At 41.1% G+C, this 18,939-nt stretch overlaps 1 protein-coding gene across 1 annotated transcript in view; it reads left to right on the top strand.

The window, feature by feature from the left end:
* The first annotated feature begins 667 nt into the window (after nt 1–667).
* The window catches only part of slc9a7 (solute carrier family 9 member 7), a 28,653-nt gene continuing 10,381 nt past the window's right edge, over nt 668–18,939 (top strand). Inside the window, exons 1-13 of the mRNA XM_061077538.1 lie at nt 668–1,056; nt 4,391–4,593; nt 4,678–4,755; nt 8,311–8,387; nt 8,471–8,583; nt 8,675–8,780; nt 9,143–9,284; nt 9,408–9,513; nt 10,608–10,696; nt 11,421–11,534; nt 11,876–11,987; nt 12,719–12,872; nt 18,578–18,641. Coding sequence (XP_060933521.1) covers nt 789–1,056; nt 4,391–4,593; nt 4,678–4,755; nt 8,311–8,387; nt 8,471–8,583; nt 8,675–8,780; nt 9,143–9,284; nt 9,408–9,513; nt 10,608–10,696; nt 11,421–11,534; nt 11,876–11,987; nt 12,719–12,872; nt 18,578–18,641 — 1,626 coding nt within the window. The 5' untranslated portion in view covers nt 668–788. The remainder of the gene's footprint in view (nt 1,057–4,390; nt 4,594–4,677; nt 4,756–8,310; nt 8,388–8,470; nt 8,584–8,674; nt 8,781–9,142; nt 9,285–9,407; nt 9,514–10,607; nt 10,697–11,420; nt 11,535–11,875; nt 11,988–12,718; nt 12,873–18,577; nt 18,642–18,939) is intronic.

Genomic DNA, 18,939 nt, shown 5'->3' with positions numbered 1-18,939 from the left:
ATGCATACAATGGGTTTGCCAATAACAATGTGTTCAATGAACCCATGTAGCTGCCAGTTACTGGACAACAGTTTGATTGAGGAAGTGAAAATGAACAGAAGATTAGAGTTGTGTGATTAGAGTTGTGTCCTTACAAATCTGAATATTAACATGATGGAAGCTCAATCGTTCTACAGAGCTGCAGAGTTATACATGGTGTGTCACTATAAAAGGCATTATTCACTTAAAACGGTAATTTGATCTTCTATTGTGGTGCAACTTTATATTTGGGGCCACAGAAAAGTTCTTCTTTAAAAACATTTCTCTGATTCCCAGTTAGATCCCCTCTAACTGTTCCTCCCTGGTGAAAACCCACCTCTCACCCACTGCTATCACCACAGCTATAGGCCACACTATCCAAAGCGGATATTTCCTCCGGCTTCTCTTCCAAAAAGGCAGCAGAGACCACGTGAATTTCCTGTTTTGAAGAGAGACTCATGCACTGAACTGCACAATCATCAGAATCCGGGGACGATGACTCAGTAGGCTGAGCTCGGTGGACTCCGGCGGCTGCATCCTGGTGTGATTCGCTCTCCTCCACAGGGGCAGCGCAGTCTCAGATTCCTCCTCCGCTCGCATCGCGCAGTGTGCCTTTAAAAGGTTGAACTCGCCGGTGCACGGACTGTGAGCCCCGGACTGCTTCCCCCTGCTCGGCTCAGCTGTGTGTACCTGTCCGCAGTGACATGGCATCGCGGCTTTGAGCAGCAGCAGCAGCAGCAGCAGGAGCAGCAGCAGCATCATCCTGCACCATGGAGGCGATACGGCAGCCGAGGCGCCGCGCAGCCTGCGTGGTGGTGCCCGCCTGGATCCTCCTGAACACGGTGTCCGGACTGAATGCGCAGGGCGACGGCATGGAAGAACTCACCACCGAGAAGGAGGCGGAGGAAAGTCACCGACAGGACAGCGTGAATCTGCTGACATTCATTCTGCTGCTGACCTTAACCATCCTCACCATATGGCTCTTCAAGCACAGACGGGTCCGATTCCTCCACGAAACCGGGCTGGCGATGATATACGGTGAGGTTGCGTGATGAATACACAAACACTAGCACTCACTTTCCCCTTCACAGCTCCCACCACCACCACCAGCAGCTCCCCGCAGGCTTTGCATGATTCCGGCTGTCCTGTGGTGCTTGTGCAGAGTCTGATCCAAGTCTCAAGAAACGGACTCGCCTCCGCATTCCCAGCGGCTCACACGACTCCGTCTTAACTGGGCCACAGCTCGTTTCTAGAAGGAGCTCTGGGCTGTTGTCGACTCAACAACGCAGTCTGACTGACCTGGAGTCCGCCGCCTGACACGTGAAGGCCTTCGCACCATGTCTGTGCTGCACTAAATGAGATTACAGTGACCTTTAAGTATTTTATATGGTTTAACCTCTTATGATATCACTGAATTTAATATTATACACTGTCCCAATACAATTTTGCTATGAGTAACAGCTTCAATAGCCAAATGCTTGACTACTAACTCTCTTTTTAGCTCTGTTTTGGTCTCTACCAGAAACTGTCACTTCAAACTGTCATTCATTTGGTTATGATAAAAGTCGTTTTTGGTGCATCTTTAAAGGTTCAGTGTGCATAATTTAGTGAAATCTAGTGGTTAAGTTGCATATTGCAGCAGAATACCCCTCACCTCACCCTCCCCTTCCAAACATGATAGAGAACCTTGTTGTTCAGTTTACATAACTCAAAACGTGTTTAGTTTGTCCAGTCAGGGCTACTGTAAAAAACATGGCGACCTCCATAGAGAGGACCCACTCCCGATGTAAATATAAAGTGTTGCAATTTAAGACTTAATTTCCCTTCGGGGATGAATAAAGTAATCTATCTATCTATCTATCTATCTATCTTAAAGGGCTCTTTCTAAGGTAAAACATCACTAGGATTATTTTATATTAAATTTCTGCCAATCCCTTTCACCTAAATCTCACACACTGAACAAAAGTATTTAATGCAACAGAAATAGCATCCCTTGAAACTTTTCTCCGGTTCCCCCTTGGATTTTTATAGCTTGAATACTCACTCTCTTTTTATCTCTGTTTCGGTCTCTACCTGCTCCTCAGGGAAATATCTGACTCCTTATCTTCTTAATGCTACCATTTGTAAAGTATCATTTGGTGCTGGCTAGGTATACATGCAATGGGTTTACCGAAAACCCCCAGATTCAACTGAACATAGCTGCCCTTTACATGAAAAGAGTTTGATCAAGCTCGTGAAATTGAGCCAGAAGTACAAAGTCGTGGCATTTAAATCAAAATAATGAGCTGATGGAAGCTAAATCAGTCCATAAAGCTAAAGGGAATTGACGTTTTAGACTTCATGTAGAATATCTTCCTGTGAAATGCTTTATAAAGATGGCATATTGATGTGGACCACCTCAGGCATCGATGCAGCACTTTTGGCCCGGACAAAATGGATGTGATCCTAAAGTTGTGCACTTGAAAACTTGCAAATTTGGCCCAAATATCCAGAAACAAAAGTGGGTATTCTTTGCCAAATATGCAGGGCTCTAGGGAAGGTGAATCTAAAACCTAAATTCACTTGTGCGTGGTAAATGGTGACTATGGCCTAAGTAGCACAGAACAAATTTGTTTCACCGTTGGTACCTTTAGTTGACATGCGGTATTGCTCTGGGTTGACAGTGTTGCAGTGAGACAGTTTCTGTGGTCAAACAACATTGCTATTGGGTCTCTGAACCGAGCAAAGGGGAAATCACAGGGAAGGTAACAGGGGACAAAAAATAAATACATATTTTGCATGCGTTGTACATACCCACCCTCAAATTTATTATTTGTGCAGATTGCAATCAAAAATCTCAGCAACATATTGCCCATATTCCCACCATTGTCTCAGTTTGTTAAAGACCATGAAATGGTATCAAAGCAGCCGAAAGCTGAGTTTTTTTTATAAATATCCATCACTGTGGTGGGGTGTCATCAGCTGCATATATTTCTGTGCCAGTGAGTTCATTACATTTATTTCTACAGGGACTTGCTACATAAAGTACAGGACATTCACTGGACAGACTAATGCAGCATATGCGGTATAATGTGTATCCTATAAGCCCATTTCGAAAGCGTAACTGTGAAAACAACAGAGGCTGGTCCACTTTCCTAGTAGATACATTCAGAGAAAACTCCTCAATCAACAAACCAAAGGGTGATTTAAATGACCCTATCAGTCCGAAACCACGGCAACAGCGTGCACCAAGTCGTGCTAAGCTAAACAGATTCAGAGCAACAGGGAGAATTTTAGTAGTTCGGTTTTTCTTCGTAGTTTATCAAAATGATCCCAGTCAGTCGATGCTGCAAATTATTAACTCGTTAATACTCACTTATTAACTAGAGATCTCGAATGAAAAAGTCAGAGTTTGACCTGTTTTTTTAGTATGTTCCCAGTTGTTGTTGTGATTTACAATCATTGCTGATGAGCCCCAGCAGGAAGTTATGACCAGGCAGAAGGTCAAAAAACAAAAAAGGATTAATTGTTTCCAGAAGTGGCAACATCATTTTTATTTTGTGGTTTGCATATATGCACTTAAAATATATTTTCCAAATGTATAAATAGGACAGCTGGGTTTATATGTATCAATGGCAAGTTCATAACTAATTTGTATGTGGATTCAGTTTGATTCCATGAAGTTTAAACCTACTTTGTGTTGGATCAGACTGTTTATAGTTTTTGGACTGTCACAAATATCAAAGTGATGACAAATAGAAACCTTGCCACTGTATTGATCATGTGTATAAAGAGCAGCCTAATCAGAAACTTGTATCTTCAGTTAGTTACTGGGGCAAAGTGATGCAGAGAACATTAATGAAGCTCAGTGGTGTCACTGCCTAAAAACAGGAAACCGTCCATGAGCTGGAAAGAACCTAAAGTTTGTGACCTCAGTCATTTGTTCTACATGAACTGTCACTATAGACGCTTTCATTTTCAAACAGTACTCAATGTCAAGTCTGTGCTTGTTGCAAGACTCGAGCGTGATATATGTGGTCAACCTTCTGGTAGGAAGAGGCAGAGATTGCAGGGCTGGCCGCTCTGCCTGGCCATGTCTCCTGCAGATAACTGCTGTCTAAGCAGAGGATTTATGTTCTCGTACTGCCCGCCTGCCTCCTCCTGGATTTAGTACTCCCCACAAGCCTCTCCTTCACTATCTCCCCATTTTTCTCTCTGTGTTCTGCTGCTCTCTGTGTGACTCTCTGATCCTGAGGGCTTGTAAAGCAGCAGCACCTGGGAAATTCTTACCTTGTTGACATTTAGTGCTCCACATTAGCTGATTAATTACTTTGGTGATACCCATGAATAGTGGCAGTTCTTTTATTATTCTGTCATCAACCCTCTCTTTTAGGTTTGCTGGTTGGTGTTATTCTGCGATACGGCATCCCTGCCACCAGCTACCACAACAAGACGCCCCCGAGCTGCTCTATGAAGGAAGGACCTGCCAGCACCCTGCTGCTTAATGTCAGCGGAAAGTTTTTTGAGTACACCCTCAAAGGGGAGATCAACTCCCGAGAGATTCACAATGTGGAGCAGAATGATATGCTGCGCAAGGTACCAGTCAGAACAAACTCTAATGGCTTATTTCTGCTGGTCAAATGTACCCTAATAATGCTTTCACTTTGTTTGCCCCTCCAGGTGACATTTGACCCTGAAGTATTTTTCAACATTCTGCTGCCCCCTATCATTTTCCATGCTGGCTACAGTCTCAAGAAGGTGAGATTTGTCATTCTAAGCTCAGGATCTGTGCCTCTTTCAAGGCTGAATTTGTATGATACACTGCAGCATGAGCTAATGTTGTTGCAGTGCCAAGTGAACATACCTGCTGCCACAAACTGCTGTCTCATTGGACAGATGCTTAGCAAAGAGAAGCTCTCATTGGTGTGAGGGCTTTCAGAACATAAGTGGCCCTTTTGAGGGGAAGTCCGAAGCAGATGTCTTTCATTTCCTCTCCGGCACTTGCACAGGCAAAGAAAAAAAAGCCGTTTCTGCTTTTGATTATTGTAGAGCAAACGATTTATATTAATTAGGGAATTGTTGGAGTAGCTCTGTGCTTTATTTTTTGTAATAAAGCACTTTATCATTATTACAATCATACTAGGACCTGGTCTTGTGGCCTGTGTTCTGAAGCTACTTCAGAAATATTCTTTGTCATTAGCGAGTCCCCCTCAAACAGTTTTACAATATACTCTCACTTTTTATTGTTTGTGTGCTGGACGTTGTGTTCAGAGCTTTTTTATAAACAATCTTTACTGCAGAGTGAAGTTCGTAAACGGTGTTCATTCTACCTGGTTTATCTGCAGTGAAGATTTTACAGTCATTGTTTTTATAGAATGACACTGAATCTGTGTTACTACTGTTGTGTGACTTATGTGGCTTATTTATTTCACAAGTGTTAGTTTTTCATACGTTGCACGTCTGCTATTTCAGGTTTTTGTTAAGCAATCAACACAATATTCAGACTCAAGTTCAGATATTTTGAAAAATACACGCTCTGCAATGCCCCTCAGTGTAAAAGCCTTGCAGCAGCAGAACAAACATTGTGCTCTTACTGTGAAGAAAAAATTCTAACCAAGAAATTATTCTGTGAATATACCATTATGTAGATCTGCACCTGACGTGGGTGAGTCAGTCTGTGTCTATGTAGATGTCTCAGTCCAATACGGTGAAATAAGAATAATCAAATAATCAGTCAGCAAATTTGAATGGTGTTTGACCCAGTTGCAGACCGTGCAGTTATTTATCAGAGGACATAGAAGAAGACATGTTCATATCGGTCCGCAGACTGTTGAAGCACACTGCCCAGCCCACACACACACACTGACTGCTACAGAGCACTGATCACCTGTTTATTATTTATTAATATTGAACTCACTGTGTCCAAATCTTAACAAACACGTGAGATATGTGTTCCACAGACAGAGGGACAGAGAGATGTTTGTGGAATTAGTTGATGGATTTACAGTAAGAGCAGTCGGTGCTTTTAATGCGTGATAATTGTGGGTAGATGATCTCTAAGGTGCATTAATGTCATGACATCTAATCTATTTTGTTATTATGATAACATCAACATTGATAGATGATATAAAGTGCAGGTCAGATGAATTAGAGAAAATTACCTTCTGCTTTGCTGTTGTGCAGAGCATTTGTATAGGGTGTGACCGTGTGTGACCATGAAGTGGTAATTGGATTGTTTGCCTTGTCAGGGTCATGACTCTAGGGATGGGAATGTTACTTGGCCCACCTCTTTGGTCTAAACTGGAATATCTCAGCAGCTGTGTGATGGGTTGCCGTGAAAGTTTGGACAAAGATGAATGGTCCCCTTGAAGATGAATCTGGCTGTTTGTGTTGATGCGCTCTAATTTCCCCCAGTTTCATAGTTTAAAACCACATCATTCCATCAGCCCCCTGTGTGCCCTGTAACTTGGCCAGCAAGCAACATGCTAAACTAAAGAAGACATCACCTCTGCAGCATTGCCACTGTAATGTTAGCTTGTACAACCTCACAGATATGCTTACTTGGCGCTAAACATATTAATACTCTACAGAGCATTTTACATGGTAACTATTTTCAAGACATATCACATAAAACTCTCTAGTGTTTTAGACATTAACTCTCTACAGATCGTATTACACACTAACTCTTGAGTACATGCTGTGTACTGTACATATTACATAGTCAAATTACATACTAATTATCACTGTGTACTGTCTTGGCAGTCAGTATACAATAAAACAAGATGCATACCAACAACATGCTTAACATTTTACCATCTCAGAAAGTTGTATAACAGTTCAATCTAATAACAATCAAGTTGTCTGGTATTTGTGCAGAGTAAACTAGCAGTGCAATGCTTCTCTATTTCCTTCCTGCGTGTTTTTCACGGCAGAGCAGTGTTCATCAACAGCTCACTCAAACATCTACAGTAGTTCCCATGCATGCTCACTCGTCTGAGTAATGATGAAACCATTGTTTTACAACTTGTTTAAAAAATGACTTAAATTATCAATCGATTATCATAATTGTGGAATCCTTTTCTGACCATAAATCAACCAACAGCTTGACTTGCTTCATCCTTGTCAAGTTTATTTCTGCGCAATTAACATTGGTTTTCCAAAAAAACAAGACGCCTTCTATTTTTTCATTGTATTTCTAGTGAAAATGGAATTTGCTGAGTCAAACAACAGACCTGAGGAAATGGGAAACAGGAGGATGAGTCAGGCCTAGAAATACAAATGTTTTAAATGAAATGTTGCAACAGGAGTTAATTTTCAGCTAAATGATACCAGCTGCAGAATCAAAGACAGATGAAGTGTGAGGCTCAGAATGTTTGTGTCTGTCTGGTCCATTCAGTTAATAATGTGCTGTAGATCATTCTCACAGAACTTCGGCTCATAATGAAACGTCAGCATAATATGCTGCATATCATCTAACTGAGCTGTCACAGAAGATCTGTTTCCTGTTTACTCAACTTAAACATCAGAGTATTTATCTTCCATTCAGTTTTCCTCAACAACAGTCACTCTGGGCAGTCACTGAGGAAAATACACATTTCCTTGAAATATTCAAACCAGCCTTTTTTTCTTTTTAACCTTAGAGTGCAAAGAGAGAGCTCAGGTTGGATGTGATGTGGAGAGGCCTATTTGTTTAGCTTGTTTCTTCTTGTTTGTTTTACAACCAGTCAAACCACTAAATCTGTGTTTGTGCTTCAGGTTTTGCTTAACAGGGAGCGACTCAGGTCATTGGCTATAAACGACCTTAAGCCTTATTCACAACATTCATTGTTAAAGGAAACGAAAATGTAATCTGTTTGAGAACGTGTACTTTGTGAGAAAGAATCTACGATGCTAACCTTGTTCACTTATATTTAAACATAAAACGCATCAAGTCCCTTTCTTATTAATAAAAATTCAGTCATTCAACAGTTACATTTATCTGTATGTAAATATGTTTATATTGATAAAACTGAGAGGCAGACGTAAAATGTAAAAAGGCACTTAGGCAGGTGCACAGTACCAAGTTAAATCTTAAAAACATATTGTGTGTGCTATTATGGTAACATGGGTTTCACATAAATACAAATTTATTTACCCACAAAATATGTGCTTTGTTTCCTGTAAATCCACTTTTCCTATGCCACCTGAAAAACAACAAATATTTCCCATCCTTATTGGGTTTAACGTGTCATCATTACCAAATGCTAGTGCTATAAGATATCATATTTTAGTTCTCTCTCCTTTCCTTTGCTCATCTCCTTTTTCATTTTCTAGAGACATTTCTTCAGGAACCTGGGCTCCATCATAACATATGCGTTTCTTGGCACCGCCATCTCCTGTTTTGTTATTGGGTGAGCATCTACTCTCTGTTCATAAAATTCAAAATGACAAACTCGGTGTACGTAAGTGTAATCCAACTCCGGTCCGTCTCCAGGAATCTGATGTACGGTGTGGTCAAACTGATGCAAGCGGTCGGACAGCTGACTGAAAAGTTCTACTACACGGACTGCCTTTTCTTTGGTGCTATCCTCTCTGCCACAGACCCAGGTATATGGTGATCACTCTCAGACAGTTTAGAGAATGGAACATGTCAACAATTCAGTGTCTGCATGATTTTCCCTCTCTTTTCTGTGTGTAGTGACGGTGTTGGCCATTTTCAACGAGCTCCATGCAGACGGCGATCTCTACGCTCTGCTGTTCGGAGAAAGCGTCATGAACGATGCAGTTGCCATCGTGCTTTCCTCGTAAGTCACATCGAACCCACATCTGCAAACCTTATAACTCTTTCCTTCCTGCTATACCAGACCAACGTTTTACCTGTGTATGTTTTTTTAAAACCCTCTTCCCATCTGGTGTTAAAATTCAACACTCATGTGTGAGACAGAGCAGCAGACAGCACTTTGCCTCCCTCTGTTGGAAGATGTCCAATCTCTCTTCCTAGTACAGATTTTTTCATGACCACTTATTTCATTTCATTAAGCTAAAAATGAAAACAAATTCATTACGACCACAGATTGTTTGACAAAATTCTATATTTTATATAAGGAAATAAATCAATTCAAAACATTACTGGCAAATTGATGATTTATTGTTTTCTGTATTTCAGGTCTATTGTGGCTTACCAGCCCAGTGGAGCAAACACACACATGTTTGATGCCTCAGCCTTTTTCAAGTCAGTGGGGGTTTTCCTGGGTATATTCAGCGGCTCCTTTATAATGGGTGCAGCTACTGGAGTTGTCACTGCTCTCATATCCTTTTATTAATGCCTGTTTTAAAATGAAAGTACACGTTTTTTAAGTCTAATTTCCAGACTGAGCTGTTTCTTGAAACAGACCCTGTATTAAAGTGTTGTTCCTTAACACGACCTCCACGTCACCAAGTTCACCAAGCTGCACTGCTTTCCCCTGCTGGAGACGGCCCTCTTCTTCCTCATGTCCTGGAGTACCTTCCTGCTAGCTGAGGCCTGCGGGTTCACAGGTGAGCTGGGGAGGAAGTGGTTGCAGTTTGGGACGTAAGCATGAAGCAAATGTGGTCAGGATTTTAGTACAAAACAAAACAAAAATGGCCCAGTCTCCTTCTAAAATCTTGCACTGTTAAAGAAAGTGCTTAAAATTCCTCAGCCCACTGATCTGCACCAAAATGTTATGGGTTCCTCCCTGACCAGGACCCCATCCTTCCAACAGTTTCATGGTAATCCATCCAGTAGTTTCGGTAGCAACAACTCTGCTTATGACTCAATACCAAAACTTTGTATGTGAAGTCAACGTTAGTCGTCCTACCATACATGAAAAATGCACCTTCATGAAGTTAAAAATGCTAATTTAATGAAAACAAATAAACCGATGATTATTTTAACTAGAAAGAGACTCAGTTAAGCATAGTGCTCTGCCAAGCCGCAACAGTCCTTAAATTCAATCATCTGCACCAAATTTAATATTTAAATATAGATGATTTATTTTTACACCAAGATACTGTCTCGAATGTTTTTTTTGTTTTTGTGTAGGCGTCTTTAAAAGCAGTCTTTTTTTTGGTAATAAGACTTTATGATGAGCACTTCACACAAGAATAAATAGATTTTTCTGCATGTGAAGATCTTCTTCTAGTTCTTTGTCAACATGTGGGCTTTTTTTCTACTTGAGGGAACATAAAAGAGTTAAGATGGACTATCAAAAGACCCTTTAGTCATTTATAATTGAGAAAAAGACGACAGTGTTTCAGATAGGTGTGAGAATTTGTTTTGCTCAGTGACAACTACACTTTACCCAGACAGAGCCTTTTTATTCCACGCTCTCTCACAAGTCATTGATTTGTTCTAAATAACATAATTATAGGCACTTTAAACCACTTGGTGAACAGGGGCTTAAAAACAGATTATGCAGCAAATGTGCAGTAGATAAAATGAACAGATAATATGTGACTTAGTATCAAAAGCATCAAGAGGACTGAGAATCTTTAGTTCAGATGTTCTTACATAATCACTGCAGCGAATTAATTGTTACATTGTGTATTTAAATTATACAGCCCTGTCACAGTCACTGTATTAATGCTTTTGAATGATTGTTGTTCTGCAGGCGTCGTGGCCGTGCTCTTCTGTGGAATCACACAGGCTCACTACACGTACAATAACCTCTCCGAAGAGTCCACAAAGAGAACCAAGCAGGTAGCATCGGACCACTTCCTGCACACATGGCCATATTTATTTTGAACCCCCTGATACTAGCAACCGGGTGCTCGGCCCCTGGTGCCAGATGGCTCCATGATCAGCCTGCTGTGACCTTAATCAGAGCTGTATGAGGACGTCCCTCCTGACACGACTGTTTAGTTTCCCAGAGGGGCTTCAGTCTTGAGGACAGGCTGTAGATTAGCTTGTACGCAACACACGGTGTGACACATTTTAGATCCATGCTCAGAATATCTTGGCAGTCTTATATTCCGTTGCAAAGACAGCTATGTGTGCACATCAAGGTTAAAGTACTTCACTTCGATTAAAAAAAAATCATCAATCATCATTTCAGCTAGTTTTCGATTAATTATTGGGCTTCCATTTTCATTTGCACCTGTGTCAGTTTGCCCTTGCCCTTGTCTCGTTCCTCCTGCTCAGACCATCATGGAAGCAGTGAGCTCTGTAATCATCATGGCAGCCAGAGAGTCTGCAGCTCCGTCACACCGGGAGAGAAAAGAAAAAAACGACTCCCAAAGCCCCTCTGGATTCTGAGGGGATAGATGAGGAGCTTAGCTCAGAGGACCAGGCAGTGCAGTGTGAAAATATATAAGAAATTCTCTTACAAAGCTTCAAACTTTAAAGCATCTTCTTATGGATTTGATCTATATTCTTGTTGTGTATTCGTACATTTCTAATCATTAATATTGTATGTTTCTTGCAGCTCTTTGAGGTCCTTCACTTCCTCGCTGAGAATTTCATATTCTCCTACATGGGCTTGGCTCTGTTCACCTTCCAGAACCACGTCTTCAACCCTATTTTCATTATCGGGGCTTTCGTATCCTTTTGGTGCACTGCAGCCAGTATGAATGTTTCTGGCTCCAGTCTGCAGAGAACTAGGTTTTTCCACAGCTGCAGAAGTGGTAACGACTTGAACTTTGCTGTGATGTCCCTGTAGACAGGTCATAGTCGACTCCAGATGTATGTCGTTTTCCAGTCCAAGGTCAGGGTCTCCTGTAGAGAATGTTTGTTTCTCCCTCCAAAAAAGCAATCAAATCCTTCCAAGAAGGATTTTACTGTTGCACCTTTAAGTTTCCTTTCATGTGTAGTCACACACTGCTCCTTGAATCTGTTCAGCACTAAAATCGTCAGTCAAATACTTCTTGACCTGTATGTCAGATTGCCATATTCATTGGAAGAGCCTTCAACATTTACCCACTCTCCTTCTTCCTCAACCTCGGCCGAAGGCACAAGATCAAGGGAAACTTCCAGAACATGATGATGTTTGCAGGTATGAAAAAGCCAGTTCAAGTTTTGTTTTGAAAACAAATTATATGATATTACTTATAAAACATTACTTTATATACCACTTTATATTATGTATATTATTATATTATTATATCTGTACAGGATAACAGTGCCTGTCTTAATCCACACACACTCCCTTGTCTCTCTAAGCATTACCAAAGGTCAGGTTATAGATAAAGGACCAACCAACAGTACATTGTAGTGTCTACGCTTAGGGACTTTCATATCTGACTCAGATGCTCCAGACAGAGAGGCACCAACTCTTTTGCGTATTTCACCAGTGGAAAGATGTAAGGACACAAAGTGATTTAGGAATGCATACTTTAGGCTCAACTATCTAGTAGTTTGCGAACACCTACATGTAACATTCTAGCCACTCATGGATGTGCTGTTGGAATGGGTGACGCATGTAGAAGAAGATATATGAGGATGCTGTGGGAGACCTCTTCAGACTTGGGGGTGACAATTGCTCATGCAACTCTGTTAGCGTTTTTATATTATTCCACCTTCTGGTCTCCTTGATGCATCAACTCTACATTAAACTATTCTGCATAAAATGTCAGATGCTGCCTGAGTTCTACTTTCACCAGCTTCCAGAAAACTTCCATAACTCCTCTGATTTGTCAAACCCAAAGTTTGGGTTTCTCTCTCATAATTCGTGGTTGAATGTTATCAGATGATTTTTTTCGGGGCGGGGTGTATGATCCACTGCAGGTCTGCGAGGTGCAATGGCATTTGCTTTGGCTATCCGGGATACTGCCACCTACGCCCGGCAAATGATGTTCACCACCACCTTGCTCATCGTCTTCTTCACTGTGTGGGTGTTTGGTGGTGGAACCACGCCCATGTTGTCCTGGCTACACATCAGGTAACATCACATCCATTAAATATTGATTATATATTGTGTATATATATTGTGCTACAATTTTTCCCTACAATATGTAGTTCCTCAAATCCACCTGCTGTGGACTAGTCTTGTCCTGTGTGGTGGGACTGTCCAGGAGATGGGGCTAGAGTCTTCCTACAGGTCTGCTGCAGGCTTTCTGTCTCCCAGCTCTTAAATCCAGTGTCTTTATAAACTGGGCCTTCTGTAACATCTGTGCAGACATCCCAGCATTCACTGGACCAGGAAGTTCGAGCCATTTACTCTAAGATTGATCACATGAGCTCTTAAATTAAGAGTCAGGCTAAATCCAGTTATATCAGCTCTTTATCACCAGGCTGCAACAACACTGTCCCAACTTGAGATGTTATCAGCGGTTGGACTGTTGCTGTCGTGCTTTGCTTGTGTCGGTTTGGAGCCCAGGTTCACTTATTTGTGTCTGACCGTGATGCACTGGGAGCTTGTATTTGTCATGATAAAGCGGATTATGGGTTGGCTGTGTGTGTGTGTGACAGCATGTGACAGAGTGAACAGCCTCTGTTTAATATGGGTAATGCCTCCTCGGGCCGAGCAGAAACTATTGTGTTTGGTGGAGGTTAAGAGCTCTGCCAAAATCTCCACATGAACCCATTGCCATGGTTACAGGGACATGTGGTGTATGGCAGGCGGATATCGGCCGTGCTCCGCTGTGATTCTGGTTATCTTCCTATTTACATGTGCATATATTTACAATTTTTACCCCTTTTGGGGAAACACTTTCAAAACCCTGCAAATTAGTAGGACATCCTGTTGCATAGGACTTAAGAAATCTACTATACTATATCTTTTAAAATTGTTCTGAATATTCATTTTATGATAATACTAAAGATTAAATTTGCAAGATATCATTTACTATTTTTGTGAAAATGAGGCGGCCCTGTTGAGGCAGCCGGGTGATGGAGGATGTGATAGAGGACCAGTGCTGGGATGACAGAGGAGACGCTGCTGATTTGTGTTATTGGGTTTTGATGGACGGTCACTGACCCTCCGCAGTGCAGCCACAGAAAGAGATAGAGATCCTGTGTGCTCATGTTTGGTCAGAGTAGAACCACAAATCTCTCAATGAGGATGTGTGCAGTGGTATTTGCTGAGTTCATTGTTTTACAGGATTAACAGTGAGGAATAAGTGCTTAAAAGTGCCAGTGCTAAATCTGCAATCAGTTCTTTGTGTTTTGACGACCGAAGAGCTGGCTCCTACATCGCCTCAATCAGAGGCTCTGGGTTGGATCATCGTGACCAACAAGACCTAACCAAAACTTTTGTTGTGACTAACATTTTTTTTTTAATCAGTGAGCACGAACAGCATAGTCTGCAGCGATAGTAATGGAATGCGAAAATGAGGCAGCAGTGGTACCTGGATCAGTTCTCTAAATGTGCCTGATTTCTTGCATTAAAAACCATGGGAAAACTGTGAAAATATTGAAAAATGCCAAGTGAGTAAGGAAACCATAATGTTATCTGTTCTTCCCTGACCCACATTTTTCCACCATGTTTTCTGGTAATCTGTCCTGTACTTTTTGTGTAAAAACTGAGAAAGGTGAAACATGACCTCCTCTGCAGAGGTAGCAGAACTTCTCAAGTTCTCAACAACAATTGATTTTTCAAAAAAGCATTCAGCTGAAACATTTGAAATAGTTAAGGTGCTGACAAAAGCTGAAGATGCAGGCAGATAGAAAGGGAGCTAAATTAAAAGTGACTTAAAATAGATTGATTGGCAGTTACAAAGAAAGTGTAGAAATGTTAAATGAAACCATTACTATTCCATTACTATTATGGCTTTAACATTAGATACAGCTCTGCACATGCTGTAGTTGCATAGCCCAAGAGAGTGCATTTTAAATGGACACTGCCAGGATTTGAACCTGACACTTCTCAAATGACACATATGTCACCTTAGTGGTTATTGGCTACAATCAGAACATGGCCATGTTGAGAAGAAGCTGGAGTTGCAGTCCAAATACAATAAGTGGAAGAAGTCTGAATTCTATTTTAACTGGAAGTGATAAAAGAAGTGTGGTAGACTGAGAAAACCAGGTGAAGTATAATCAAACATCAAATAAGAACTGAGTTTGTTTGGACATGTAGAAGTGGAAAAGCAGTTGAATCATCAGTTGAAGAGTTCTAGATGTGTTATCCAGATTTTTTTTTTGTGCATGCCTGAACATCTGCTGATCCTCTGTCTGGGGATTAGTGCATGTCCCCAAAACACAGGATCGTATTTGGCCAAGACTGTTGCCAATTACTGTTTTTTAAAAAAAGAAAGTGGTCAGTGTTATCTGCTTAAACTCTCATTCATGTTCAGTCACTCCATTAAACTAACACAGAGCAGCAAAATACCTGTTTGATACTGAAGTTATGGATGACAACTTTCATCTTTTCCACTTGTGGGCAACTTTAGAAAACATATTTAATCCTTATTTGTGTCCGATGAATAGATGAAAAGTGAACATTCAGAGATTTGTGTTGCACTGTGACCATGCCAGTTACTCAAATGTTGTTTTTTACGCAGAGGAATTCCACAAAAACTGTTGATGAATGTGTATGTTTATGATGTGACAGAGTTGGAGACAGCACAGCGTTGCAGGAGCAGGGACGTCAGTACGGAAAGTGGAAGTACTTCAGGTGCTGTATATCTGAGCGTGTATAAACTGAGTGGTGTTGGGAAATCGGGCACTGACCTCAGATATGATTCTGTCTCTTGGTGGTTAACTTCTGTTTTTGTGGTGAAGGGGGAAATCTTGCATCCTGTGAAAAAAACAAGACTCATAAAACCTTAAGTATTTTTTAGTGGCTCAAGTTGGGTGTTTGATCTCAGGATAGAAAATAAACACATTCATTTCTGGTGAAGAGATATTTCAGAAAAATAGACTGCATCACACAACAGCTCAGCTCTGGTGGAGGTGCTGGTTGCCATAGTATGGGCAGGTGCTTTGTTCAAGGCTTTTCTCTGGATGTCTGTCTGTTTTTGTGGTGAATCTCTATCAATGGGCCTCAAGTTCTTAACACGGGGGTGTGAAGAGCAGACTTCCTCACTGCGTTCCCCAGACGCAGCACAACAAACACATGAGAACAATTCTGAAGTGTGCTCAAAAGAGGAAGGAAACAAGCAGACTGTGTCACTCTGGTTCCTCCATTTTGACTCTGGATTGCATGTCTTCCCTAGAAGACAGACACGCTGCTGAAGAAATTACTTGTGAGGAATATTAGATGGATTTAAAGGGGAGGAGAGGTTGTGTTCAGGATTAGGATTATAGGTCAGTGGGTGAACTGAAGTCTATGAAGCTCTGTCTCTCTTATGTTAGGATATGAACCCGTGTGGCCACTCAATACTGTTTCTAGTCATTGGAAATGTGAGTAAGACCTTGCCTCTCTCCTCTGGGGCCCCCGACCACTTGTGTCTTACAATCTCAGGTCCATTCCTCACAGATCCTCCCCGATACAGGCTGTCATCAGCCTCCTTGTTTTTGCAGATCCTCTGAGCTCACTCCTCAATATCCTCTCTCTTGTACGTGTGACGGATTCCCCAAATGCATCAAGGCTGAGTGGGTATGGTGAGGTTTAGGTTAAAGGTGAGAGATAAGCAAGTAGTGGTTAAGGTCTGGGTAAGTCCCCAGGAAATAAATGCAAGTCTATGCAAAGTCAACATATATGACATAAGACAACGTGCCTGTCATTTGTGTTTGAGTGTGTTTATTTTAAAGAGGAAAAAGTCCTTAAAGACAGCCGGATATTTGAGGCTTGCTCCTTCTCATGGTGCTAGAGTAGAAAAATGCTGTTTGTCCTTCACGCAGAGGGGATTTTTCTTCTGTGTGGCGGCCGGGGGAACATATAAAGATCGGTGCACACATTAGTTAAACCTCCCATTGCACAGTGTCAGCCGTTGATTCAGATGTAACCATGAAAGGCTGCACATCTCTGTCTTGGCCTGTGTCCATGAGGATTAAAATCAACTGCTCTAGAGCTTATATGACTTTAAAGTGCCCCTTTTTAAAATCTGCTTGTGTTGGGTTTAATCCTGCTCTGTTGGTAAGATACACCAGGGGGGGGGGGGGGGACTATTAATGCTCAGCTATGATGACTAAAAAAATGTACTGCAGTCACTTTTAAAAGGGTAGTTTAAAATGAGGGAAATATGCGTTTGTTTGTAGCAAAAAGAGTTAAGTGCATTGTGGCAACTGCTTTTCTATAACTTTGTAAATTCTTGACCTTACTATGTATCATTGAGAGAATGTTGTTATTTGACACTATACATTTAAAATTGAAATGGATTTGAATTTCGGTAAATATGCTAATTTTAGCTGGTTAGTTTAGGAAATGACAGCACCCAGCCAAGATACAGTTTGGAAGACAACCTTAATAGCACAAAATGTTGTTTTTCAACTCAGCTTTTCTACAGATTAAAAAACTATGTTAATTCTGGAGCTTTTCGGGGCAGGTTTTTTAACTTTTAGACAGATACAGGCTAGCTGTTCCATTTTATATGCTAAGACAGCTAGCTGCTGGCTGCAGCTTATTTTTCACCATACAAATATGAGAGTGATATATTGATTTTCTGATCAAACTCTTGGCTAGAAGGAAAAAAAGCGCCATGTCAAACCTCCTTTATGGTAATGTGATACACAGTAAAAATCCCTTGGACAAAGTTGACCCATTTTTGGGTTAATACAACAGGCGTTGCTGTATAGTCATACCAGAGACGTTATAGGGACTTTGGCTTTACACAGTGCCCATTGGTAGAAAACCTATAGGTGTCCAATTAGACACAAGACATGTGGGCAGTTTGGACCCAGAACCATCATTGGTTCTGATACTGTTTTGGTTTTTAGCTATCGTAATAGGTCATAGTTACTGAACTGTTATTTGCATTATTGAATATTGGGGACATCTTTCGCAGTTTTGATACGCAGCTTCTTTTGTACAACTACCAATACATTTGAAACAGTTATGAAGCAAATGTAAAGCTATTTGTGTGTAACACCCAGTCTAAATGACCCATTGTTTTGGATTTGTGTGTAAAGGGTAAAGTTAAACCAGGATTGCGTCAATGTTACCCAAAGTGGGTCAGTTTTGAAATGCACCATGTTGATGTTAAGCATAGACACATACTGTAACTAGTTCAATCACATGATGGATCAGTAGGTCCTGCATATGAAGCAGCCTTTGTCATGAGGTAGTCGTTGACGTGAAAGTGATTTACCGCATTGATAAGGATCTAGCTTGTTTAAAAGGTGATCATATGCCTAACCCTAATTTTTATAAAGTGTGAAATTTCTGTCAGCTTTTCTTTATTTTACTTAAACTGTATGGGGTTGAAAGCTAATGCAGCATGTTTCAGCCACCGAAAGATTTAGCAATCTTTGAAAGATTTAGCATCACATCCCCTTTTGATGTGTTGGTTTTCAAAGCAACTTCTCATATGCAACAGAGCCACAATGAGGCCACCTCTGCATTCAGCAGGTGCACCAGTCACAAGAAGACATTGGACTCTTCCTGTGTCAAAATGAACCGTCTTCAAAATCATGACAAACTACTAACAAAAAGTCTAAGTGGCTGAAAAATACTGCCGATTGTGCACTAATTTTGGTGACTTCAGGGTTAATCATAATTTTTATGAGATGGTGACATTTTCTTTCTTTCCTCCTGTGTTGCAGAGTCGGTGTGGACCCAGATCAAGACCTGCAGCCCTGTGGAGACAGCTTCCAGGTCCTGCAGGGGGTGAGGATCCCACTCGGACTCTCACATATATTATTTACATCCTCAGCTTCTGCTTTTCTCATTGCAGAAACAATTCTGCTTATTCAGTTTTATGTCGACTTGGAGCACAGTCGAGAGTAATGGGGGTGATTTCCTGGACAAGAAGGCGAAACTAGCATACCTCCATTAGCTGCAGAGCACAATGTGGTTTCACTTACTTTTCTGTAAGTTTCCACTTATGATGATGAACAACTTCTACACAGAATATTACTTGTGGAATGTTTTAAGCTGCTTCCCCCTGTCCCATGTAGTTAAATAT

The sequence above is a fragment of the Limanda limanda genome, chromosome 9 (assembly GCF_963576545.1).
Source record: "Limanda limanda chromosome 9, fLimLim1.1, whole genome shotgun sequence".
In the NCBI taxonomy this organism is placed as follows: domain Eukaryota; kingdom Metazoa; phylum Chordata; class Actinopteri; order Pleuronectiformes; family Pleuronectidae; genus Limanda; species Limanda limanda.
Note: the sequence above shows the minus strand (reverse complement) of the source record. Positions and strands in the feature narration are given on the sequence as shown.